Raw genomic sequence first — 27,652 nt, forward strand, 5'->3', positions numbered from 1 at the left:
TAAAGTGGATCCGGCTTTCTGAACTCTAACTTCACGGTTTGATTCTGCCTTCCTCTCTTGCTGTGTTCTTTTGAAAGTGTTGGGATCTGTTCCAATTTATGCTCTGCCTTTCTCTCCCTTTTAAACCGAATTAGAGTGTCATCTGCGTTAAGCGCTCACCGATGTCTGAAAATAAGTGGGGCTTTACTTAAGACTAATATTCTTTTAAGGGAGTGTATATCTTTTAGTGACCGTGTTTTTGAACTGCTTAATATTAGTGCCTGTGTGTTTTATTAGATGTGGTTTTAAATAAATAATTATCTCTTTTACACCAAGCTCTGGTTAGTGTTTGCTTGTTCTACTGTGTTCTTGTGACCTATTGTGAATACTCTGTATACTGCCTAACTCTTCTTGAGGGAAGTCTGACTGCTCAGCCACAGCTACCAAGTGAATCTGTGTGGTACAGACTGCTACCAAGTGGGTTTACTGCCAAACACCTGTAGTCTTAAATCTTTTGCAGTGGTCCCAGAGGGAACTGCACAGGTTTCTGCCTAACAGCTTCCATCAGGTCTTGAGCTACTATCTTGGCCTCAGCTAAACCGGCTTTGAATGTGGCTTGCTTGTGGGCCCGGCAGGTTTGGGAGGAAGTCGGCGATTTCCCACCATAGCCTTTGATTCGCCAAGGCCAATATTGTGTCAGCAATGGCCTGCCTGAGGTGAAGTCCCACGTTAGAGTCCATCTTTTTGCCGTATGCCTCTAGGACCTTCTCTTCCTTGCCCAAAAGCGCTGATGTGAAAGTGTTTGCAGAGAATGCTTGGTGTTTGACATAGATGGATGCCGCTGCGATGACAGAGGCGGAGGGTGCACGGACAAGAGAAGTGAGTCATCATCCACTTGCCTAAACTTAGTACCAAGCTTTTTGTTGATTGGTTGTGTGGAGTGTGGCCTGGATCATCCCTTTCTAGCCAGGGTCCCCACGTCTTTTTGCAGTGAATCTAGGATCTGCGCGGATGGTGAGGACCTCCGCCAATACCCCTTCTTCCGGCTGCTCCCTCTGGGGTTGGGGAATGCCCAAGTACTCCACCAGGCCAGCAAGTCGGTCGTGATATACTCTTGCCATGGAAGGAATCTTGCTCTTCTTCGTCAGTGTCTTGTTGCTCCCCAGTGTATGGAGGGTCGGCAGGGTCCACATGCGGTGTGCTACCGGCTGCCAACAGAGTAATGGCCACTGGAGCCAGAGGCAATGCTGTGCCAATGGGTGTGGCATGTGATGGAGTAAGCTGAGCAAGTGATGCGCTTCTGCTTGTGGCATGTGGTTGTACTGGCACTGGCTGCTGCGGGAGCATGGGAGGGATCATGTCCTAGATGATACCCTTAAGAATGCTTCCATCTGTGGGGACAACATGAGCGTCAGGAACTTATCAAACAAACTCTCCTCACAGTTGGTTGAGCGTGTTCCTGCACTGGCACCTGAGTAGGCGGAGTCATGTACATTTGCTGTCTACCCCCGCTGTGTCTGTCATGCGTGTATGAGGCCTCTGTGTAGCACAATTGCCCCGCTGTGGTCGGATAGGTGGCGCAACATGTGACCTGCGGCGTAGTTACCAGAGACCATTTCGCCCTGGCACTGGTTTCACACCTTTAGGATTCACTGGGTTGGCACACCTCTGGCCTGGATGCCATTTTGCCCACAGGGACGCCATTTTGTCCACTGCTGCGCCACGTACTTCCGTGGCTGTACTGGGTGTGGTTTCGTCCTGTTTGCTTGAACGCATAGGCCCGGCCCCTCCCTGCATCTCAGGCGTGGGCCCAGTAGGCTGTTGCACTGTGTATAGGCTCCCCCTCAGACCTAGTAACGGAGCAGTGCCCCTCGGAACATGTCCCAGTGTTTAAGCCGCTTGGCTCCTTGGCGACAGGAGGATTTTTAGATCCCCTCTGCAGTTAGGCCGGTGGCTACTTTAGCCTCGGTACCCTTCTCACCAGTAACAGAGCCTGATTGGCCCCTCCTGCTGGTGGATTTCCCTGGCAAGGAGACGCCCTTGCAGGAGCTTTATAAAATAATATACTTGCCTTCTTGGTTTTCCTTCTGACGTACTTTATGTGGTCTGGTGGAGACCTGGCAAACAGCTCCCCTCCCTCCACTGCACCAGCCGATTCTTCAGGGACCGGGGAGTAAGTGCGGCGCACACCGAGCAGCCTTCCCATCCGTGGTCTTCCCCAAAGCACCAGAGGCAGAGGGCATAAAGGTCTGAAATGGGAAACAAACTGTCGGAATACAGGCACCCACTGAAGCCCGCCGCAGCCAATATGCGCCTGGGACGGGTGAGGCACCCGTGGAAGGTGTCCTGTAAAAATTCAAGGATAGGTAAGTCTATAAAAAGTTAATAAAATGCGTGGAAGTACGGGCCATAAGGACTCAACCACGAGCGCTGGTGAAGTCAGTCTGCTCCCGTCGATTCGGAAAACAGGACTGAGGTGTGGCACCGGTGGGAGGAGTCAAGGGAGCGCATGCTCCCGGGTCCACGCCACAGCACGCAACTAAATTTAAAGGGAAAGAAAAGGTTTTCTGGTGAAAAAGGTTCCATCCACGTTGTTGGGCAACGTTTGTATACAGTACCAGGGGAGTTGCTAGGTCTGGAAAAACCCGGGGCTACGCTGATGTCGGAACTGTTGGGACTGGGGGCTAGCTAGTCTTTTGGCTGTAGCTCCTGAGATTCTATCCCGGGCTACAACCAAAAGATCAGGGGCTATAGCCCCCTTAGCCCCCCCCTAGCAACGCCCCTGTACAGTACCCTCTGGGAACACTACAAACAACTCTGACTACAGGTATAGGAAATCCAACCTTTGGTATAAGCTTGCACTACACAGTTTTGGTAGCTTGTTGAGCAGCCAGGCTTATCTCAAGAGGGGTCAATGTGAGCTGTAGTGGAGTTACACAGAGATTTACAGTTACAAGTATTCAAACAAACTCTTACACTCAAGTTTTCTTGAATAAGCAATTATTAATTTATCAGTTAGTTAGAATAAGACTTCTTCAGAAGGGAGCAATATAATAGTAACACAAATGCACTTCATGAAATAAACACTCTTAATATCTCTAAATCAGTAGATACCATTTTGGGATGGCCCACAGACACTACCTACCCCCTCAGGTGACTTCAATTGCTAGGGTGCTCGGGACATTAATATATCACTGTTGCATTTAGGATCATATAGTAATAAGTCAAAGGAAAACACTATTTAGAACATACAAGAGACCGCAAATATTCTTAAGCAACAAATACATTTGGATTCCTCCAGAAAGTCATTCAGTACAAAAGGCTAAACCAAAGTCTTATATTGGGTGAAGCACCTCTGGTAATGGAAAAGTCTTTGCACAATGTTTCAGAAGTCTTTGAAATAAAAAAATCAAATGTAGGGCCACAAGCGGATTAGACTTGTGAGTGGTAGAAGATGCAAGCAACTCTACAGCAAGAGGTAAGTTCTCTCAGACTTTGTACAGTACGTTTAAAATGAAGAAAATGATGCGGCAGATGACTCCTGTGCAGCTCTGCAGGTCTCGATGTGCCTGGGCCTCAGTTGTGGGGACAATAGGGAGGATGTTGGGGGACTCCTGCAATGCACTGGGACAGTCAAAACTCACAACAAACTTCACTTTCAGTGGCTGTTCAGTGTTTCAGCTCTTCGCGTCTACCAAAAATAGCAACACTGCAGTTCCTGGCTGTTGAGATGGACTTTCCTTGCTTATGGGATCCTGCACTCTGTTGAGGGGGGTCAGGCTCGGTCAGTCCCGTTTCCTGGGAGTCTGGAGGATCTTCCTGGAGTTCTTGGCCAGCTTAAAAGCAACGCACACAATCTGGTGTTCCTCTCCCTGGCTGTAAGGTTTCCAGCAGCATTCGTCCTTGCAGGGGCTTCTCTGTCGATGCAAACTTGGCGTTTCGGCACTGCAGCAGGGCTTCACTGGGCAAACCAACAGTGCAGGAGTTGCAGCAGGCGTCCTCTTCAAGCTCTTCGGTTCCTTCGTCCAGTGGTCGACTCTGCCTTCCAAGCCAAAAGCCTCGCCTTTTATTCAGTTCTCTCCCAATAATTCCAGCCTAGCTGTCAGTCACCCAGCAAGGCGGCTTTCCTTGCCGGACAGTCAGCCGTCCAGTCACCACAGAGAGCATTTGGGTCTCCTAGGAGACTAAGCACAGGTAGTTTCGGGCACCTCCCTCACTTCCTGCCTACCCGAGACAACCTGGAGCCAGAGGCAGGCTTCACTCGTGAATCCCGCCAAAGGCAAAGCGAACAATGGGACCAAACCTGGTTTGGCGCACAGAGTAAATCTAAAGAAGGACCTTTCCACAAAGAAATGGCAAAAAAAAGACGACCCGGGCCATTTTGACAAAAATGGCACCCTTGGATGCTATACTGCAGCTGCAAATGCAGCCCGCGGTAAATGCACACCACGGTAGTTAAAACAAAACCACTGCCACCAGCCATTCATTGAGAAAAGGGTAACATTAAAAATAATACATGAGAAGCTAGACAAAGTGGATACTAGGTAACCCCTCCAGCGCCCAATTGTGAGATAGTGAGTGCTGGGTATAGAATGTTACAAATGTAAGTAAAGTCAATTTCACTTTACTGCTCTTGGAAACAGTAGTTTAACCAAAGGAAGGTATTCAAACCTTTGGGAAATCTGAAAGACTTCCCTGGGCCACTGCACTGAAGGTGCTGGGTGACCCAATGTAAAAGATGCCGCTTGTGGAGTTTGTCAGACTCCACAACCAAAAGAAACATAGTTCAAAATCACATTAAAATACACGAGAGAGTGGGAAAAAAGGGTCCCACTCTCTCCAGATTAAAAAAAATCAAGTCCTCAAAATCCAGCAAAGTTGCTGGGGGTCTCTAAGGTGGGGGGAATTCGCACATTTCTGAGAATTCTCCCTAACACCCATACCTAGCGAGGGACGCCCATACAGGATGGAGGAAAAGGGACGGGGTGTAGGAGTATGTCTTGTAGATTTAACAGCTATTGCTGCCACAACCCTCAACATGTAAATGTTGCGCAATAAAAACTCAAACCAGAGCATGCCAATCCAATCCCCCCTAAAACAACAAGTCATGTGAAGAGTTTCGGTTGAGTTTTCACAGACGTGCACCGTGATCAATGGGGATGGATTACTTGAATGTATAAACTCAGAGAGACAGTTTATGTCCCCCAGAAGAGCAGTCTCGTGGAATCCAATTAGATTTAAGGGTTAGGTGCACTGCCAGGTAAAGTGGATTAGCCATCATCTCTGTCCTAACTGAAATATATTCCAAGAACTCTGCTAGATGCGGCTCGCTTCTACATTACCTGCTTCCGATGTAGTTTAGGTTTGGCATAAGCAAGTGTATTTTAGATCACCACCTCGCTAGGTGAGCCCGCTTCAGCAGGTAGAATTAGCAACATTAGGCGGACTGGCACTGCCTGAGCCGTGTGAGAACTGTAGTCTTAGTAAAAACAGCAAATTCTGCAGATATGCATCTGAAAATGTCTGCTGCTTGTTGCATAGTTTATTCGCCAAGGTGTGAGAACCTGAACAATACTTGTAGGTTGTATTATTTCAATCATGTAGTTCACATTGAATCCACCTGAAACATTGTACACAGTTGCAAATGTACGATGCATGGACCACCCGTTTCCATAGAGGACCCTGTGTACATATCTGTATGAAAACCATGTAAGCCCAGAAAGGGAGGTTGCTGGACCGTACACAGTCTGATTGCTGTTTTGATAACCTCCTAGCTAGAATGCACTGGATACACTAACATTCTCATTTTATTTACTGCTGGACAGAAAACAGGAGGGTGCTCATCACAACAGAAAAATAGAGTACGCATAACGGAAGCGGTTGCAAAACAATTGTCAAAATATCCAACAATCACATGAGACATCACTTAAAACAATTTCTGAAAAAAGCCGAATCACAGGCACCAAATATGAAAAATATTCCAGTTAAGAAACAATTGACTGTGCAGAAACGAGTACATATTAACATGGCTAGAACAATTGCCTGAAATGTTTTTAGTAAGCCCTATTGAGGGCAACTTTCACAGAGACCAGGACAACTTGAGACAAGACAGCTACAATTGCAACAGACCAATAAATGGCGATGTTCGTTCATGAACAGTGAAACTCTGCTGGACATAAAAAAAAGGTCCCTAAAAAAGGTGTATTCTAATTCTTATGACTGTTTTTGATGGCTCAACCTACTTTATTGGGGTTCCCTACATTAGAGAGCGCACAGATTCATCAGAGTTCATACAATCAAACATTTTAGACAAGATGCAAAAATTGAATAGCAGTCTACCACTTACAGAGTTCTTTAGTGAGTCGTCTCCAACATCAAAGTTGGAGGTGTCTGCAGGGCTGTTGACCTCTGGGATATATGGGGGGGTGCTCCTTCGGATGTTGTCCCAGTCAATGCCCCCAAAGAAGGGGTGCTTTTTGAAGTCCTCAATACCTTTCTGGCCAAGACGCTTCTCTTGCCGACAGATGAGGCAGCTGATGAGATCCATTGCATTCTTGGAGACATCTGTGATGTCAGATGGGAACTGTAGGTGCTCCTGTGAACAAAGCGGGACAGAGGTTATTATTGCACAATGTGTCTCACATGATTTACATTGAGGAGATCGAAATTGCTGAAAATGATTTAGCGTCCACTGGTTAGCTTGACACCGATAGCTACAAGATGCTACTTTTGACTTCCCCATGACAACTTGTGTCAGACACACGTAACTGTGCAACATTATTTATGTGTTAGGGAATGTGTAAAATGGAGCAAAAGGACATCTCCAGAAAAGAAACAATGCTTTGAATGTCTTCTAAATAACAGCGAAAAATGTATAGTTCACATCCCATGTAGAAGTTAAGGTTTCCAGCATTCGCTGCCGATTCTAGCCCGTGATCATCAATTTATCATTTTGATCCCCAGATTAAAGTGATTAAATTAGAAAGTGTAAAGATTTTAAAACCCTTTACTTATATGAAGGCTGCCTTCGACCAATAACACATTTAAAACAGGCATGTCCAGCAACAGGTATGTTTTCTAGTTTATTGGTTAGCTACTTGCATGGTTGGATTAGGACCTATCAATTCTGAAATATGTTTGGTGGGTTCCATGATGCTAGGATCCTTACCATATTTATTGTTAGACGATCGGTGTGTAGGGGATTTATGAAGAGGTTAATGATTTGGTGAATCTGGGGCTAGATTTTAGTGTCAATAGATGGTCCATAAACCATATCCTATATCTGCACACATTCTACCTAAGCACTTGCTGTGAATTTACTATGATTTGAAACTGACGAAAAACAGATTTTAAAGGTTTAGAGTAACAGAAGATTAGCAAAAGCTAAAAATCAGAGCCTGAAGACAGGGTCTTCAGACTTCATATTATTGTCAAACACTGAGGAAAAACATTCTTTAAAGTACTTCATTTTTTGTTTTGCTGCATTTCCCTCCCTTTTCTTTTTCTTCTACCACCTCTTACCTCTTATACTTTCTGGTCAGTTCATATGCAAGCAGTATATTCTGAAATAAAAATAGGTTGCTTTTCCACCCATACAATGTAGTTTGGAATGACTGCCTTTCCACAAAATACATCTTCTGCACATAATAAACTTTTTTTGAACATCACCCAATCTGAAGTCATAATTGTCGATGTGATGTAAAGGGACAAAACACACATGTAGGATAAAAAGCAACATTAAACATCCTGTACTAGTAATCAATATCCCTCTTCCAGATGCCTGAGCTAGGCATACCTCAGGTACCAAAAATGTTGTATTTCTTGCAAAGCATCGAAAAATAGAAGCCTGTGCACAGACATGGCTTTGACGGTACACAGGCAGTGTGCCTTTCACGGAACCACTCCCTTCCAGATTACATTCTCACACTCTGCAAGTGCCTCGATGAGACAAAGGGTTGTTGGTGGGTGAGTCATTCCTAGGGAGTAGGAAATGGACTACCAGTACAAGTCTCCTTACCGTTGGGTATTGTTTATGGAGACAGCCCCCGGTAGTGTGATAAATAGGACAACAATGATCTCATCCCCGTAGCGGGGTGGTGAAATGAATAAGCTAGAAGTGGGGGGTCACTTAGGGCCTCTATTTATGATGCCTCATTTCTACTTTTTTCATTTAAATCTCAGCGGACCGGGCTTGAGGGAAATCCCAGGACTAATGGCTTTGCCAACACTGGCTCTGCCACCCCATTAAGATGCATACTCAGTAGAAACCCCTGCAGCATTTTTAAGCCAGCTGAGGTAACTGGATAATTGCCACTTGGCTGCCATCTTTGGATTAGGCCGGTTGCAACCGGCATGGCCAATGGACCTCTTCCCAGGTGAAATTTTATCAAGGGGTGGTGGACCAATGCCATTCCTCCGAGCCGAACACAGTTGAAAACGTGTAACAGGATTTGGAAGAACAAGGACACATGATGAGCGGAGGGCAGTGAAGAGCAATAACTGACTCATTCCGTTTCTAAAAGAAAGTTATTGTTCTTTGGAATAAACCACCAGAGGTTACATAATGTTTGACAGGGTGGAGCCACTGGGGAGGTATATGGGTAGGTGAGTTAGAGGGCTGAGCTTGGCTGGCTTGGGTTGTGGGGTGAACTGCTGTTCTGCTTTCTTGCAAGTAAACTGGGCCTGCTTGCCCATCTCTTGCCACTTCTCTGCACTTGCCACTTCTCTCCCCTTCCATGCACTTTTCCCCTCTCCCATGCACTTGCACGTTCACAATGTCACTTGGCCTAGTAAGATCGTTGTTTTGTTCTCCCCCATTCCCCTCCCTTGCCTTGTCGCGCTCTGAAACACTGGTGTACGAGCGCGATAGAAATAAAATATCAATTCAATCTCTGAGACTGACAAGTGACTTATTCCTAGGACGTTAATATATAGGTTATTGGGATTGATTTGAAAGCACCCAGAAGTGAACTTGTAAGAGGGTGTCAGACACTCAATTTAGCAAAAATACTCATGGAGGAACATTTGCCCAGATGTGGGGCTGGAGCCCTGGGAATAATGCTTAGAAATGTGTGGGTTATAGGACAAATTTCAACTCTGCAGATTAAAACTAGAGGCATGAGTTCTCAAAATGCCACAGACGTGCGCTATTCGCTCATAGCATGTGTACAAATCCCCACAGCAAAAGGCAATCTATCTTCAGAATCGGTTAGGTGCAGTAAACAAGAGACTCTCCAGTTGGCCACAGAAGCCTAAGAAACTGGTTTTCTGTAGAAGCGCGGTCATGATTCTTGAACAGTCTTTTTGCGAGCTAAGATGCGTTTCTTCTGGGCTCAGGGGGCTCTCCTCTTCCTTGTAGGAGCATACCCCTTTTCTGGTATTCATAATGCTGTTGTGCGGCTCACTGGTGCAAACCCCACTTTTGGGTTCAGGGGGGATCTTCACCCCCCATACTGGTGCACACCCTATGACATCCTAACTTCTGATGGCACCCTGCCATTCTAGTCAAAATAGTCTTCCTACCTCCAACATACACCTCACACGCACAACATCCCCTGGCGCTGGTGTTTTTCCAAATACAACTCGTAAACACGCTTATTTTAGAAATGCCATAAAAATGGCAACCGCACTCCAAGAGAAAGCACAATGGGAGCGGACTGTGCTGAAAAAAGTCCAAAAAACAGTCACATCTACTCAGCAGTTCGCAAAACGCGAGAATCACATACCGGCGTGGCGAGAAGGAGAGACGCAGCGGGCACCTTTGGCGGACCGGAGTACCGGGAGCAGGAGAGGAGCTCTCGTAGATGCAGCCATGACCAAAACCAACATTCGAGTCCAGGTCATGGTGAGAAGCTGTCGGGAGAGCGTGGAGCTGAAAGAAACGCTGGAGGAAGGTCTGCAGTACAACAGAGGCCATCCCAGAGAATAAGCTTCCTCGTAGAGATGCCACTGGTCGGGAATGCTGCAAAGTACAGTTGAGTCTGCACAGAGGAATTGAGGACCGTAGGGCGTACCGACAGGCAGGTACACAAGTAAATGAAGTAAGAAGATTTGAATACAGACCAGATAAAGTGCAACAACAAAACTTGAAGTCCCCATGTACGAGATGTCAAGGTGGAACAGGTTGGAACAAGTATTACCATAAGCAAGCAAATAGAAACACAGCGAAGTGATACAACTTCGGCATACTTAAAGGATAGTGACATTGAAAATAAGTCCTGGTGAAAGAAGTACACCAGGCAGCTGACATTTGGGGGGCAGGGGATAGGATACCTGGCAGTGAAGTGTACCAGGAGATCTGCAAGACCCCAGAGAAGGATTAATGGCAGGAAAGTATACCAGGCAATCCACCAAAAGTATAGAAAATTGTAAGCCATTGTGGCAAGACACCTGGCAGGCGAGTATACCAGGGGAGCCAAGAAGGTCATAAAGAAAGTCCTGGCAACCAAATATACCAGGCATTTTGGAATTGAATGCAACCTTTAAAATTTTGGGGAGATATCTGGAAGGAGAGTACACCAAAATATCTGAAGAACTCAAAAGGATACTTGGCAGGGGAGTATACCAGGAGATCAGCCAAAGATGTAAAAAGGAAACCCTAGCCGCCAAACAGACCAGGCACTTTGAAATCAACTAAGAACTTTAAAACTGTGGAAAGATAACTGGCAGGGTAGTACACCAGGGGGTCTGAAGAGCCCATGTTGCAAAATACCTGGCAGAGAAGAAAACCAGGACATCTAGAACGCCCATGGTGGAGGTATTGGTGAGTAGAGGCATCAAGTGTTTGAAGCTGTGAAGTTGAATACAAACATTTTTGGGACAAGATACCTGGCAAGGAAGTACACCAGGAAATCTAAAGAGCTCACAAGAGGATTCCTGATGAAGACGCACATCAGGTAATCCACCAAAATACAGAAGTTAAATAAACCCTTGAATGGAATCTCTCATCTGAATATAAACTCTTGTAACTCCCATATAAAGAAACCAAGGAGGAGCTGAATATTATAAAATCCTTTTATGAATCCAGTACAAAGAAACCAAGAAAAAAGTTCAATGTTATGGAATGCCTTGTTTATACAAAAACTGTCTGAACCTAATTTAAAGAGCCAGGGAAACTGTTGTTTGAAAGAGACTTTTGCCATACTACTTGAACATTAAAAAAATTATTTGAAAGAGACTCTTGCCATTCTGCCTAAAAATTCAGAGGAAGAGAACCAGCCCTCTGGATCCAAGGGTATCTCCATGGAAAATACTTTTCTGCTGGATTTACTCATTCACTTTTGATTATGAACACTTTTTTGCCAACTCTTAATTCAGAGACATTTCCTTACACTTTTAGTTGTTAATTCGAGGGCCAGATTAGAATGTTTTGGCTTCGGTTTTAGTTTCCTAGGCAGGGAAACTCTTAGGATAGGAATAGAGAGGCGTTCATCCAACCCATTTCTGTTTAATAAACATGTCTGAAACTGAGAAAACTATACCTTTGTGTCCGCCTCTCATTTCTGACCCCTCACATCTGCCATCACAAGTGACAGGAAAACCTAAAAAAAGTTTCTACTTGTTCAAACTCGTTTTTCCATTTGGAAAGGCGAGCAAAGTATTTCTCTTCAATGTTGCATCTGCAAGGGAGAGAGAAAACAGTTTCCCCATCATAAATGCTGCTTCTGGGGGAGAGGGTTGCCCCAATTAGGGTTTTTCCTTCAAGGAACCGGAACCTGTCGGCTATGGGGTCTCAGTGGATGTGCTAGTGTTTCCCGATAGGGTAGATTTCCTTGAATCCCTGAAAGAGACACTGAAATCTGCTTGGGACACCTGATGCATCTTGGGCGATGTAGTCTAGAACACCCAGCTTCTCAGAGTCCTGTTAGTCTCTCGTTAGTTGCTCTCTCAGGGGGTTTGGGAATTGTTCAGGGCTGGTCCTGTCAACTCTACTCTCAGGCAGATTGGGCACTGGATGGGAGGTTTTCATTGTGACTGTCACATGTCTGAGGTACTACAGACAGTTTGTGTGGGCCTGTCACTGAAAACTGAACAGGGAAGCTCAGGTATTGTTTGAAGCCAAAATGTGTGAGGTATAAACCTCCAAAAAAGTATAAGCAAAGTCTTCAGGACGGCGAAGAAGTCATCAACATTAATAACTCTGAAACACAATTTCAACTGCCAAGTGTGTAAAATAAGAATTCAGCTCTACAATTAAGTGTTTGGCTGGTACTAGAGAAGGGAATGAAGCATATGCATACATAAGGACAAAGGGTGTGAGGTGTGACCTGCCCTCTGAGGCAGCTGCGTCACCAAACAGGCTTAATTTCTGCTTTGCTTTCGAAGGAATTCCCTGTTTTTAGTACCCAGTATTCACATATATTAGGAATCTGAAGGCAGACAAGATGTACCATTAGTCATACATTCAAATAATTCCCCAACCAAGTATAGCCACCTTTTCTTCGTGCATTATATAAATACACATTACATATCTTGCAAGGTCAAAATTTTACAAGCAAGACATGAAAGCTTAGCCAGAAGCATTGTGTTAGCATGCCCTTAATGTGAGGACATGTAATTGAATTCTGTGGGAATGTTATATAACAGTATGCCTTTATGCTGTTGCCTTTGACCACTTCCCTTTATGCTTAAAGGCGGCACATTGGGGTTACGACTGAAAAACTGAATCAATTACATTTTTTTTTTCAAAAGCAGCCAAACACAAGATCCGTGTGTACCCTGGATGGGCAGATAAGGTAGTTGGATCAGAACATTTAAGTTAAACTGAACATAGGCAACAATCATATGGAATTAATAAGGTAATGTTGACAACTTAACTCTGACCAAAACATTGGGGAGAACCCTTCCTACAGCACAGCAACATGCTGAATTCAAGTACTGAAACAGGGAGAGTAATGATTATGGATGAGTGACATGTCAGGGGCTAACTGCGGTGAGAGGTCTGATGGTATAGTCATTGGTTTCAGAATCCAGGTTTACGAAGGACTTCCTCAACAAAGTGATTTTGCAAGGTCTTGGGATGAGTGGGAACCATTCATCTGAGACTAACGAGGATGTCCTGTTGAAATATAGAGAGATGAATGTAGTTTCCTGGTAAGGAGGAGATGTCTCAATTGTGTATGCATTCCTTATGGGATGGAAGGACGTTTACACCAGTTGCTATAGTGTACACTAAGAAATGTAATGCAGTAGTTTCTGATGTAGTTCAGTACAAGACAAACTTGTCAAAAGATCAGGATTGGGTACCGATTGTAGTAGTCCGGATTAATTATCTGTATTTCAACAGTAATGATTTGAATAAGTGTTGCAATTTGTTCCCGTTTTTTGCTATGGTACATACAAAAAGGAGCCAGGAGGATGCCCTCAATATTTGGAGAAGTACCGTTTTGAGATCGGTTAATAATTCGGTCGAAAGATATGCAGACCTTAGTTAGCTCTGCCTGGATGGCATTATATGTGATGTGAATGGATGAAGTGGTTGAATATATGCATTTACTTATTACAAATGCTGAATGTTTTGTGACGTGCCAGAATTGATTTTGAAGACTGCACCAAGACTCTACTTGTGGTGTTCCCCAGGGGTCTAACCTTTCTCCCTGGCTTTTCAACTACTACCTGGCACCTCTTGCACACTGCATCGCTACTGTCTGCTCCAAACTTCAGTGTTATGCGGATGACACCCAGCTCTCTTTCAGGCTCCCCTCAGCCACCTCCTCCCCTTCTCTCATACCAGACTGTCTGGCCGCAATTCGGGAATAGTGTGCCCCTAATGATCTCCGCCTTAATGCCAGTAAGACGGAGATCCTCCTCATCAGAAACACCAGCTCCCTCCTTTCCTCTCTCTGGACGCCCACTCTGTGCCCTCATCCTGCTCCTACCTGTAAGGCTAAGAACCTTGGTGTTATCTTAGACTCTACACTCTCCTTCTATACTCACATCTCCAACTTATACAGAACAGGACTGCAAATCCTTGGCCTCAAGCCCAGGGATCGTATCTCTCCAGCTCTGAAATTTTTGCACTGGCTCCCAGTGGCGGCAAGGATCAGGTTCAAAACCCTTTGCATCGTCCACAAGGCTCTCTGGGGCCTGGGACCGACCTTCCTCCTTCTCAAGCTCTCCGCTCATCCACTTCCAACTATGAGGGTCAGATGCTTTTCCAAGCAGCAAGGAGTTGGGGACAGATATCTCTCTTCAGCTGGGGCTTCCCTCTGGAACAGCCCCTCTCAAACTTGAGCAGAACCACCTCTGGTTCCAGAAGCAACTCAAGACCTTCCTTTTCGCTTCTGCTTTCTCTCTTCCTCTCCCCTGCTGATGTCCCGACTGCCCTCTGAACTTGGGCCCAGGCTCCTGCATGTCCAGTTGCCCTAGCACTGCCTCTGGGCTCCCCCAGCACTAATTGTCTGAATCTGCAACTCTACAGTCCCTTCTCTCTGCACTAATGAGCCACTCTCTGGCTGCACTTATTGAGTTACCTGCACTTCGCCCGCCACCCATGCCCCGCCCCCGGACACCCTGGCACTTCTCCCTTCCACTTCACTGCACTTGTGTGATCTGAATGACACAAGGCCAAGTAAGAGGTTTGTTTTGTCCTCCATCCGTTTCCCCCTCCTTGTCTTGTCGCGCCTAGAAACACTTGTGTACAGGCGCATTATAAATGGCATATCAAATCAAGGACAATGATCTTGCTTAAAATAAATTGACACTTTATTAATTTGTTGTGTGAATGATGGCCTTTAACAATTACGAGCATTTGTGGATCATATATGTTTAACTACTTAGATTAATGGGACCACTCTTCCAAATACTAGATTTCCTTAACCAGAGCGAAATCCAGTTTCTTTGTGATGTACATGCTGCGAGCGGTTTTATTTCATTCTCCCATGTGCATTCTTGAGAGCTTTCTTTGGATAAAAGAAGAGTACCCAAGGTGTACGAGAGGCCTTTTTGGCCATATCAAGGCCAAGGGAAGTGATACCACAGCAAGGCATTAATTACCACTCTGGACTAAAGGAGAACATATATGCAGTTTTTGTAAGTTGCATTACAGAACTAAAGACACTTACCTCATGGTTCATGATTTTGCCATACGTCTCCACCAGGGACTCGGCATAGAAAGGTGTCTCCCCAAAGAGCAGCTCATACATGCAAACGCCCAGGGACCACCAGTCGCATTCCGTTCCGTATTTGCCCTTGCCATCCTCCATGGCCTGCAGGATTTCTGGGGAGATGTAGTCTGGCGTTCCCACAGCCACTGAAGACTCAACCTTTAATAGGGAAGACAGTTATCATCTCAGTCTTTATTTATGCAGTTCTTAAGTGCAATCACCAAAAGCTAAGAGTATCAATTTCAAGGAAAGGGTTAATAAAATAAATTGAAAGCAAAATGGATGGCCATGCAGACCGTTAGCATCTAATCATAAAATGTTTCTCTAAGATTTGATTTGTTTCGAGAATGTGAACCCCCCCCCACCCCCCCAAAACATAGCTTTCACAGCAGAGATTTCAGCATTCTAAAATCATGGCCCAGCCGGAGAGGATGCCAGCCACAGTAGCCACGACAGGCTGGGATATAACAAGTTACTGATATCCAGCCCACGGTCGTATCCCAAAACCCTTAATACCAGAAACCACAGAAGCCAGAAATATGACTGGTTTCAGCAACTAAGAATGCCCAACATACACGCAGCGTCAGAAAACCACAGTTAAGTCACCCGAAAACCCTGAGTCTCAGCCCAAACTATCACCAACCCTACAAAAATAGACTGGGATACCATCAGCCACAGCACAGGAAAGCTACCCTTAAGCTAGCATCAGCCAAAGAATACCGGAATGACATATCAACCCAGAAACCTTTGCAGAGATGCCACCAGCACCTGGGAATCCGCCAAGATATCAACTGTTCCTCAAACACAGCTGAAAAGAATATCAGAAACCAGTAACCCAAAATGGAATGCCGCCTGCCGGAAAAACTCAGCAAGAGATACCATCCATCAGTGAAACCCAACATGCGATACCAGAAACCATGCAAGAGAAATCACTAGCCTGAGTAGCTCCAAACGAAATGCCACTCCCTGTTATAAGCCTAGTCCATGACACGGGGGTTGAAATTAAGATTTCATGAGGAGGAATTAAAACCAGCTCCTGGGTATACGGTATCACCTCAGTGGACAGCTACGTCCGGAGAACCAGGAGCTAGTGTATAGCATGCCGCAAATCGAACTTCCATGTGAGATGCAAATTTGAACTTTTTGTATCCATTATACTTTAAATGTCTTGGATCCATCAAATTCTTTTTGATAAACATTCCCAAATACACACATTTATGCAGTGTACTCATACATGCCTAATAGAAGTCTATGTGTAAATATAACTGTTTCCACGCAGCGCAAGTGAGCAAATGTGACATTGACTAGCACTGCGTCAGTGCCATCTAGAGGGTGTGCTGTTACTGCAAACTAGCAGTAAAAAAAAAAGTCACTGTTTTCTAACTTTTTACATTTTTCTGGATGCAAGGTTAGCACGTTATTAGGAATGCAACCAGAAAATAGTTACTCTTATTAATTCTTGAAAACAAAAGCAGAGATTCAGGAATTGAAGAAGCAGAGTTATGCAGAAGCATATGCGAGCAACAAAGACTAACTACCCTTGAAGGCTGATTGATGCAAAGAAACCAACTTTTGGAAACCTTAACTTTTAGGAATGATCTAGACAACTGTTAAGACACAAGTTATAACTACAAAATTCCTCTGGATAGTTCAGTTAAAGTTAGTGAATCACAAGGGAATTAAGTAAAGGGGAAAAGGTATTTAGGATGTATAAGCCAACCAGTAATGGTTTCTCGGCCCATGCACATATCCTCCTGAGTCAAGGCCTGGAATCTGAGTGGTTTGTTATTTTATCCACATCCCCTTGGGGGTGTTCTGGGCTCAACCATTTAAAACCTGGTTGAGAGCGTAACATCTTAGGGAAACTTTGGGGTTCAGCAGCCGAATACTGGCGGTATTGTGTTGCCATTGCATAACACTGCGTCTAGATTAATGCTCCTCAACTGCACACACTGTGCCTGGAATGTACCAGGCATTGTGCCTCTGTGATTGTGACTGGATGTGCAACTAAAACCTTAGGAGCACCTGATGCGTCTGGGATAAATGCACACACGTAACGGCTTTCATTGATTACATTCCTTGCTGCAATGTGCATATCAGAGTACCAGCTATTCAATGTTTCTAAATGCTGGATGTCAGAAATAGTGTCAAAGCCCAACCCCTTATATAAATCATACATCATACGTACTTCCTGTTTCATTCGGCTAAGAAAACTTGTAGAGGTGGCCAGCAAAAAGTGAGCCATTTTGTATTTTTTATAGACATATTCGCATTATTTCCACCTGTCCAATCCCCCCCCTTTATATGGCCACCCATATAACAGACATGCTTCCATCCACTCCAACTACCACGACCAGTGTCACACACATTTATACTACTACATTTCTAGAATAAACATCTTTATTATCATTATCTCTACATAACAGAGGTTGGTAAGTCATCTTTGCTTATTCCTGGAAGAGAAAAAAGAGAAAGAGAGAAAGAACGAGAGAGAACAAGAGAGAGAGAACAAAGAGAGACAGAGAGAGAGAACAAAGACAGAGACAGAGACAGAGAACAGAGAGACAGACAGAGAGAGAGGCCCTTTTTCCACCAGTGCCGACCGGGTTCTGGACCTTCAAAAAATTGAAAAATCAAAAACAAAATGAAAAAAAGATTAAAGAAAACCAATTTAAAAAAAAATACTTTTACTATTATACTTTGTATCTCTGCCCACCCTTTGGCTTCAATTCCCACAATTTTATCTAGTGCCTTCTGGACCTCTTTTGGTAATCCCCTCTTTAGGATAAAATAGGAAAAATGGTACCGTCAACACTCCCCATTGCCTGTAACTGAAAAATAAACCGAACTGGGTCCTCATTTTACCCATTGTGCACTGCATTAATTAATACCTTGACCTTCTCCCTCCATTTTCCCTTGCTTGTTCTACTTCTTGTCCCAGGACCGTCCATACCCTCTGCCCATCATCTTTTTCAACACAAACATTTCTTATTGCCCCAGGGTTGAATCTAAACAAAAATCTCGTTACTTCCAATCCCCTATTTTCAGAACTGGTACCCTTATTTCTGGTGACACTGCTTCAGGTTCTTGTAACCTGACCAGCCTTTCCCACAATGCTCTTAACTCATTGTTTATATCTGGTTGTACACCAATGCTACAGGCATATCAGTGTTTGTGTATGGGTTATATATGGAGGTGCAAAAGCTCGAGGCCCCCCCCCCTAGTTAATCCTGATAATCCTGTTTTTCTTTCATCTGGAGTCAGTGTATCCAGTCTTTCCACCAGCATTGCACCGGAACCAGACCCGCCTCCTGCTAATGCCTGCATCAAAAACACCTTCCTAAGCGGAGCGGAGTGTGACGAGTGCCTGGTGCACCGGCGGACGGTGGACTCATGGAGGAAGGAAGAACTCTGCAGATTTCAAAAAGTAAAAAGGACAGGGATATTGTCAGATTACTGGGGGCCGACACTTCAGTAGCTGTGTCATTAACGGACCTGTTTATGGAACACTATGTCTGGCCCAGCGACATCGGGTAAGTCGGCTCGCAAATCCTCAGTTTTAAATGTTGCACTTGCTGCCTCCCCTTTCACACAACAGCAGTTCTTGTCTAATGCAAACGTACGAACACCTACGTCTCAGGAGACGAAACTGAACTAAATCACGCACAAGGTACGTAAGTGAGCACAGCCAAAACACTGAGCGGAGTGCTCCTACCCGTACAGAGTTCCGCCGATGTTGTAAGCGCCCTGAGAGCAGCCTAGACAGCTGTATTACACGCGTCACAGAGCAGCTCCGAAGAGATAGGCTGGAATGCTGAAGGGGAATTGGGTGTTCTTAGTTGTCTCTCTCATCATTCATCCATCCATCCCGTCTATGATTCTAACAGTTGATAGCTTGGTGTGCCACAAGGAAGTCGTGGTACAAGCCATGATGCACAACAAGCCAAGAAATCAAAATGACTACTACTTGTGAAGTTTCCTTGGAAAACCTGAACAAGGGTTTAGTGGGTGGAACGTTAGAAAACATGGCTGTGAATAACCAGGAGCTTAACATTAATCAAACACGGGTAAACAGTGACTGCTAGCATGTTGCCCGACTCAGACTTCGTTTTAAATAGTCAATCTCCACAGCTTGTTCCCCCAAAACATTTCTTGTATTTTAATTCAAAAGATTCATCGAAACGAGGTGGCAATTCTAGAATCTATAAAAGCGTGCACGTGAGGGGTCAGGGTCCAGGGATTATCCGCTCAAGCTGCAATCCCTTCAAAAGAAGTCATCTAGCACGTGCAGCAGCTTCAACAGACTTATCTGATGCTAAAATTCTAGAAAGCCTTGAAAGTGTTGCAGTGGCAGGAAAAAATACTCAAATACATCCTGAAATAAACAAATCTATCAATAAAGAGAACTTTGTGTTTCAAAACCAAACTGCAAAAAATGTAGCTGCCACCAGAGTCCTTCACAAATCGATAACACCGCAAGTGACTTTGAATCTTCTAAATACAATCATAACAAAAATCATGAGGGATGATTTGAGGCACAGAAGTAAAGTGAGAGTTGACCATGTGATGCAAGCACTTGACAATCTAAAAATAAATCTGCATGTTTGGCGGAAGACGTCGCCCTGAAAGAATTCAGAAGTCTCAGAGAAGTTGTTCATTCTATGATGCCACGAGGAGAGGAAGACACTTCACATAAAGTCACAATGAGTGACATTCAATCAGCTCTAAGCGAAGCAACGAACAATACCTGCTTGCACAAGGCTAACTAATGCAATTATGAAGAAATACGAGGAGTGGTAAACGAACATACACATCCAGCACGGTCAACTGAACACAGTTTACAATCCAGTATTGAAGTTTTCTAGTGGCACTCTGGACCAGTCAACTACTCAGAGTGAGAGGTGTCAAGACACCAAAAAACACAAACCAGATCTACTGGCCTTGATGTCAACCATCACGATAGCTATAACACCATTCATGAAATTATATGAGAGCTTGAATGATACCTTGAAGGACCACACTACAATACAAGCAATGATGCACTCTAAACTAGTTTTTTTAGAGGGATACGCAACAACTCATGTTCAAGACATCTCCAGCCACCAGGCGCAAACAAATCAAAGAAATTATTTATCTAAATATCCATCTTGTTCAAGAGGGTCGCAAACAACCACGGTTACACCAGAAGTAGATTTAACCACAGAGTCCATGAATAAAAGTGATGTCTGCTCGGCTTTTGACAATGTTGCGCCAACTCGTAATCCAACTAAAAGGACTGATGCGTGCATCATACCTGATAACGTAGTGAAGTTTATTGAAGTTACCATTGGCGACTCAGCAGAAGTGCAAAATGTGCCCTTTTCAATCTTTGAAGAAAAAAAAGTCCAACGGTCTGAAATGTCACAGAAAGTAAAGAAAAACTAAAGATCATTCAACTCAACAAAACCTTGGTCCTTGAGTTGGCTCTAACGAAAGCAAAAGGAGAAACGCCCAGACCGGCGCCAAGAATGTTAACAATGAAATAGACAAAAAATAAGATACCTGAACTTGTGTTAACGAAAACCAACGATCTACAGCGATCATTAATGACTGTCAAAAGGTAAATGAGTCGATCAACACAAGTATTACTGAATCTTTCAACATACTCAGTGGATCACTCTACTAGTAACTTATACGAAGTCTGAGACTTGCAGGATCCAATGAGGGTTCAAGAAGATGGAATTCCGTATTCAAGATCTGAGTTGTCTCAGGCACTTTTGTCTCCTTTTCTTACTATGTGGGAAAAAAAAATAATATAGTTTAATCTGTGATCAACGAGAACGATTAGAGATTAAGTGACCAAACAATAACTCCAGAAATACAAGTTGTGCCTTCAAGTGTTAAATCAAATCACACTGGGTCATCTACAACTGATCCACATATCGGGTCCTTGGGTCCAAGAAATCAGAATGATAATTGGGATCATAAATCAGATAAATTTCATTTAAATACAGATGATTTACAAAAGGCACTGCATGGAGTGGTGAAACCAAATGGAATTACATCTCAGCTGCCGATTCATAATCAACATGATCTACAAGCACACAATATAACTAAGAGGTCGACCAGCAATAAAAAAGATTAAAAATCCTTGTTACGGAATGTTGATTTGCGAACATTCAAATTAGAACAAATATTAGACACGGAGAGTGCCTTAATACTGAACAGAGAAGCAGTATTCAAACTCTTTCATCACATTCCTAACCTGCGGCAATTGACTTCACAAAACCATGCTCATTGTTGCCACTGAAAATTTCCAAATGTTGGGATTTGACTTGACCACGGTCACACCCTTGAGGGATGGTCAAGTAATGCCAGACGAAAGTCTAACATGAACCGATACCAAGCTGCTTCACGGTATAAGAAGTGGTCAAAATAGAGAAGATAAAGAGGATTCTGGAACAATGAAATATCTAGATCCGTTGCAGGTCGGGCAAGTTCCAACAGGCCCACTACAGAACTTAAATGTAATATTTCAAACAACCTCCTCTACTCGTAACATCAATTTGATGAGCACCCATTTAACTGCAAGAGTGGTCGTGGTTGTCAAGAACATTAACAATACAGAAGGAACTGTAGCAACCCAGAAATCTGCCGCTGCCTGCAACTCGAACATCAGATACAATAAATGTAAGGTCTTAACATCTAAAATTAGCTTCATGGAATACACGTGGACATTCTTCTCACGAAAAATAATGACATCAACTTAAGTGATTTTGACGTGCTTTATCTCCAAGATTAGTGGCTTTGTACTAACAATATCTAGGCGGCTTTGAGATCAATAAGTGAAGCGGTTAAGGGGGAAAAACAAGGACGTCCATCATTAGGACTACTGACTGCAATAAAATCAGGTAGTCACTTGACCTTAAAACAAGCTGTATCAAAAAGTACTTTGTCACAGGAAATTGTAATTGAATGGGAAACAAATATGAATCCCCAAACAAGTGAGATTGCAGTAAAAGTAGTACTGATAAATGTATCCTGGAACACAGTTCTAGTATCAAATGACAAGTTCCTAGACCACATTGCAGAGTTAATCGATGATGCTTCTATAAATCAGAAGACTGGCTATGTAATCGTCAGTGGAGACCTAAACACCGAGTGTATAATCAATAACGTGGCATCTCAAAACACAGGCCACAATCTTGCTAGAGCATCTAGAGCAACATTGTGGAACAACTTGATGGCAAATAAAGAAATGGTCATGTTAAATGGGAATTTAAAACAAGGCAAGCCTCCGCAAATAACATGGGAAGGGATGGGTTTCTCTTCTATAATTTACTATGTTCTTGTCTCAACTCTTTTTGCCACTAATAACCTCATTCAAGATAATAAAAACAAAAGAAAGTGACCATTTATTTTGCATGGAATGGTCAGGATCCACGAATAAAGCTCGCGAAAACATGTCAGCTGACACCACAAGTGAGCAATGATGGTCGGAGGTTGAAACTAACAAAATACCATCAAAAAATGTGAAACATCTCTTGAATACGAAAGGTTGATGGTGGATTATAATCCGCTGTTAGAACCACACCGCCGCAATACACTAAATAGACAAGGGTTTTCAAGTCCACATTTGCGTACCTACAATCAAGAGCTAGTAAACCAGTAAAATAAATCCGGAAACTAGAGGCAAAAAAAATCAAGATCCACAGAGGTCCTTCAAAATGTTCGAGCTGGAAAAAAGAAATTCAGATCTTGGTTGCGGTCCATGAAACGTGCAATACATCGAGCTGACTCTGAAGCCATGTTGAAGATCTTGGTAAGAAAGAACACCAAGAACTTCTGGACTTTAATTAAATCAGTCAAAGTGCAACCAATGGAAATTCAATCAAATCCAATTGGTGAAGCGAGATGGATGCAGCACTTTGAGAAAGTATACATGGCACCGGAATCTTGTATGGAAATGGACGCGTCGAACAAAGGTTTGGAGCAATGGGTCATGCCCACCAACATGCCCACCAACCAAGATGATATCTGTTATCAAAACAATCGACTAAATAACTCCCAAGCACTAGGACCAGATGGTCTCACTAATCTCATGTTAAAGGAAAATTCGAAAGAGTGGGTGGCCTTCATATATATCTTGTTAATGCGAATATTTACAAGACATCAAATACCTCAATCATGGAAAAAGGTGATTATTGTCCCCATTTTTAAAAAGGGGGACAGGGACGATGTAGAAACTATCGCGCTTTTAGATGTCATAGGCAAGATCTACGGTGCAATCATCTTAAATCATTTTCGTACATGGTCCGTGACATCAGGCGTTAATGACCCTCTCCAAACTGGATTCGTTAGAGGCGTGGGAACATCAGCCAACATTCGAATTATCAACACGTTGAAAAGTGGAGCTCAAAGTAAAAAAGCCAAAGTTTTCATGGCGCTCATCTATTTGGTACAAGCTTTCGTTCAAATTGATCGGCAAACTTTGTGGAACAAATTGAAAGCAAAGAAATGTCCACCTTCTATTCTTGAATCAATAATTGCCATGCATCAACACTTGATTGTGTGTCCAATTGAATAAGAAAGGGTTGCTCTCTAAGGAAAAAGCTGCAGCACGGGGAGTCAAACAAGGCTGCCCCGTGGCCTCGAGCTTATTCAATTTTTTTCTTGCTGACCTAAAGCACGACAACTCCGGCATAAGAACTTTTCCTCAAGCTTTTGGAGGAGCTTCCTTACCTCGACTACTTTATGCAGACGACATTGTCTTATTAGACCAGATGCCAGTAGGTCTGCAAGTACAGTTAAACAGCTTGCAAACACTAGTGGCAACAATCTGGAAATAAACAAGACAAAGACCAACATTCTGACGTTTGGCAATTCAAATAGAAGGCAAAATGCCCTCTCCTGGTGTCTTGATGGAAAAAAATAAAATAAAAAATGTTTAAAAAACAAAAAGTAACATTCAAGTACCTAGGTGTGTGGCTGAGTGACACCACATCCGAAATGCCTATGGTGAGTCGCCTAAAAGCGACAGCCACAGCCTTGTCTGGCCAGGCCATTGCGGTAAATCAGATATATGGACGGTTCTATATTCTACGTGTACTCCTATTTTACCGCTCCAAAGTAGTTCCTACGCTCCCTTATGGAGCCGACGCAATGCCATATATTCCGAAAAAAATGTGGATTTCACTAGAAAGCTTCTTTTGGAAAAGAATTCTTGGGCTGCCTCAATCTGTGACAATGCAAATAAGACGAGAGCTGGGTTTGTCACTGCTGAAGTCAACTGTCGTATGGAAGAGTCTGAAATGTTTTGCACCCCACATCCTGAGATCTTGGAAATGTTGCGCAAGTAAACTATAGCATCCCAGATTGTGGTGCTACAACAATGGAGGGAAAACATGCGTCAGGAGTTGGAAGAAATTGAAAGTTCTTTAGAAGAGCTAATCGCCAATCCCACGCAATGTAAAAAGAAATTACGAACATTCGACTGGATTCAAACTCTGGAGTCTGCAGGGCAATTCCAATCTGTCAAACATATCTCTGGAGAGTCTCGTCAATTGGATACTACTTGTGGCTACCTGAAGCAATCCCTTGTCAAAAGTTTAAGAGACCAAATCCTGCGCACACGACTTAATTTGCAACCAACAAATCAAGTGCGATTCATTTGAAAGCTCTCCGAGTAATTCCTGCCGCCATGCAAAAATCCCTTAGAGATTAAAACCTTGAAGATTAAAACCTTGAAGCACTGGACCATTTCTTGTCCTGCTCTTGTTGAGAGATGTACACCTTCCACCATTTATTTACTGACTTTCAAAAACAAGACATGGAGGATTGTTGGTCAACTCTGATTGCAGGAAATAAAATCACTCATGTGATGCAATAACATGTTTAGAACCTCTATTTTAAGGACCAGTAAAGAGACAGACTATATGCAGAAACAGGGTGTGACTCGATAAAGTTGTGATCCTCAAGAAAGAATGGAACAAAAAGTCTGGAAGTCGCAACATCGTAGGCAAGAGTGCGATGAACTGATTTGGCATAAAAGCGGTAGATGATAGTGCATTATCAATCTATTTGGATTTTGATGATTTTTAGTAGTTATTTTTTATGTGCTCTTTTCTTATTTTTGTTTGTTTTTTGGCTAAAAAAAAGAATTGTCATGTACAACTTAAATGCAAAAAAAAAGAAATCCTGTTAACACTCGCTCTACCACTGGAGGCTTATAAACTGGGTTTGCATACCCTACTGCAGGTTTAGGCGTTACGGGGTATATCCCCTTACATTGGATCTCTTTCACCTCCCTGATCTTCCATATCCTCAAATACTTGCCAGAGATCTAGAATCTCTTTTCTTTTTATTTTGGGACTTGTTCGCTTTATATTTTACTGCTCCAAAGATGGACATTTCTTCTAGCATGTTTCTGTTATGGGAGCCCGGGTCTGGCCAGGAGCAAGATGTCCCGCCTTCCTTGGTTTCTACTATCCATTGTTTATTTATTCTGTCACAATACAGTGGCAGTACCCTATGCATGTGTTTTATTAGAGTTTCTTCCTGCATAATGTTGTTCACGTCCCCAATACGTCACCTAGGCCCTATTGAATGCTTCATCTTTTTACACAAAAACACAGACCAACCCAATTTTCCCCACCCCCCCTTATACTTTCTCCACTTTGATTTCATACATTTTCCACTTTTTTTTGTTTTTGTTTTTTTGTTTTTGTTTATTAAACAATTGTTTTTTTACAAAATATCTGTGTCAAACTGTTTGTCATGTAAAGGCTACTCAGGACACCACTCTGGTTCAACAAAAAGAGCTTCTAAAGCTTCTGGTACGAACTTCGATCCTAGAAGCCGAGGAAACTAGTCGTCAGGCGCCGTGTTGGAAGAAACATGAGGTGCGCTGGCTCTTTTAAGTGCCAATTCCAGAAATTCTGCTGCCATTCTCGACCATCTGGTGGAGTCACCTGCAATCAGCCGGAACCATACGTTTCCTTCATCTAGAACAGACGGCTGTGTAATGAGTGGTGCCAAGTATGCCTGTCTTTCCCGCATTAATGCTGGACACAATGTAAGGAGATGGCATACTGTCTCTACTTGATCTGACACTCCGCACAAGCGGCAGTTTGTTACTGACGAGAGCGCTCCGGATGCCAAGACTTCCCTGGTATGAAGTAAGTTTAAATTGGCGCGCATGTAGACTTTCCTCAGATCTTTCTGGAATTTTTCGCAGTACCTCAAAGGCGCCTTTACTTGATTGTGGCTTGGTGGGAGATGTTTTAAAGATTTGTAGTGTAGAATTCTCTCATTTGTGTTTATCCAATCTGGTTGGCTGAGTTTGATCTCGACTCGTCCAGGGTTGGAAATGAGCAGGTCTTCGTTACAGTTAACTTCTTCCAATTTAGCTTGGATTTTCTTGACCCACTCGACTAGAGGTTTACAAGATCCTTTGCTGATTTCAGCGGCCACAACCAGGTAGATGGGAAGGGGATTTGGCATAAGAATTTTCCTATAGAGAAGTATGGCACTTTGCATTACCACGGAGGCTAGGGATGGTAAACCAAGATCGCGTCGAATTGCTGGCATTGGGGCTGCTTTTGGTAAGCCTAGCACCGATTTCCACAGGAATCTTAGCTTAGTCCAGAACTCCTCGGCTAGGATTAGATTGGCCGCCATTCCGTATGTTATCGTAGGGACTAATTTTGATTTATAAAACTATAGAGCCGAAGACTATGAAAACTTTCGAAATTTTCTATCCATTGCACGAGTTTGTGCTGTCAGGTTTCTCATCTTTGACCACAAGGAGTTTTGAAGGGAACTTTCGTTAAGTGTGTTGTCTGATGGACAGGCCTGACTCTTCTTGGGTATTTTAGAGAATAACATTTTTGTCTTGGTTTTGTTGATTTGGAGATTGTTACTTTCCATGTATGTTGACAGATTTGTAAGTTGCCTTTAGCTGTCTGATCCATCAGGATCAGGTCGTCTGCGTACCACAGTCTCGACACTTTTGGCGGAAAGGATCTTACCATTTTTTCAGATTCTTGAAAGTCACCAATAAAGGCAATAAACAGGGCTGGAGCCAGAGGACAGCCCTGTTTTACACCGCGCTCCGTGTGAATTTGATCTGAAAGAGTCCCTTGCTGATTTAGACGTACTCGGAGCGAGGTTGATGAATGAAGAGCCATTATTGGGTCGAGAATCAAGCCTGGACAATTCCAAGAAGTTAACTTGGACCACAATTTTTGACGGTCCACTGTGTCAAAAGCCTGAGAAAGGTCCACTATTGCCATGTGTACCTTAGGCGCTCCACTCTTCACCTTTGCTTTAATGATGTTCAGAATTAGCAGATTTATCGATGTACCGGCGCCCTTTTGGAAGCCAGTTTGGAAGGTATCGGCTGCCGGGGAGGTGGAGGGCCAGCCTTTAAAGTAGCATAGCAGCAGGGATGCAAAGATTTTTCCAATGATGTCAAGTAAAACTATAGGTCTGTAGTTTACCGGGCTGTCTCTGCCTCCCTTTTTGAAAATTGGCACCAGGTCTGCCTCTGTCCAAGTTTTCGGAATTTGTTTAGTCTTTTGGCAGTGGAT

The 27,652-nt window shown here is 43.6% G+C and overlaps 1 protein-coding gene across 2 annotated transcripts in view; it reads right to left on the reverse strand.

The window, feature by feature from the left end:
• The window catches only part of LOC138566955 (serine/threonine-protein kinase MRCK alpha-like), a 2,642,347-nt gene that overhangs the window by 1,900,882 nt on the left and 713,813 nt on the right, over positions 1 to 27,652 (reverse strand). For both annotated transcript variants that reach the window (XM_069644738.1, XM_069644739.1), the window contains exons 7-8: positions 15,042 to 15,242; positions 6,326 to 6,574 (exon numbers count right to left, since the gene is read on the reverse strand). In XM_069644738.1, coding sequence (XP_069500839.1) covers positions 6,326 to 6,574; positions 15,042 to 15,242 — 450 coding nt within the window. The remainder of the gene's footprint in view (positions 1 to 6,325; positions 6,575 to 15,041; positions 15,243 to 27,652) is intronic.

The sequence above is a fragment of the Ambystoma mexicanum genome, chromosome 2p (genome assembly GCF_040938575.1).
Source record: "Ambystoma mexicanum isolate Mex_15411 chromosome 2p, UKY_AmexF1_1, whole genome shotgun sequence".
NCBI lineage: Eukaryota > Metazoa > Chordata > Amphibia > Caudata > Ambystomatidae > Ambystoma > Ambystoma mexicanum.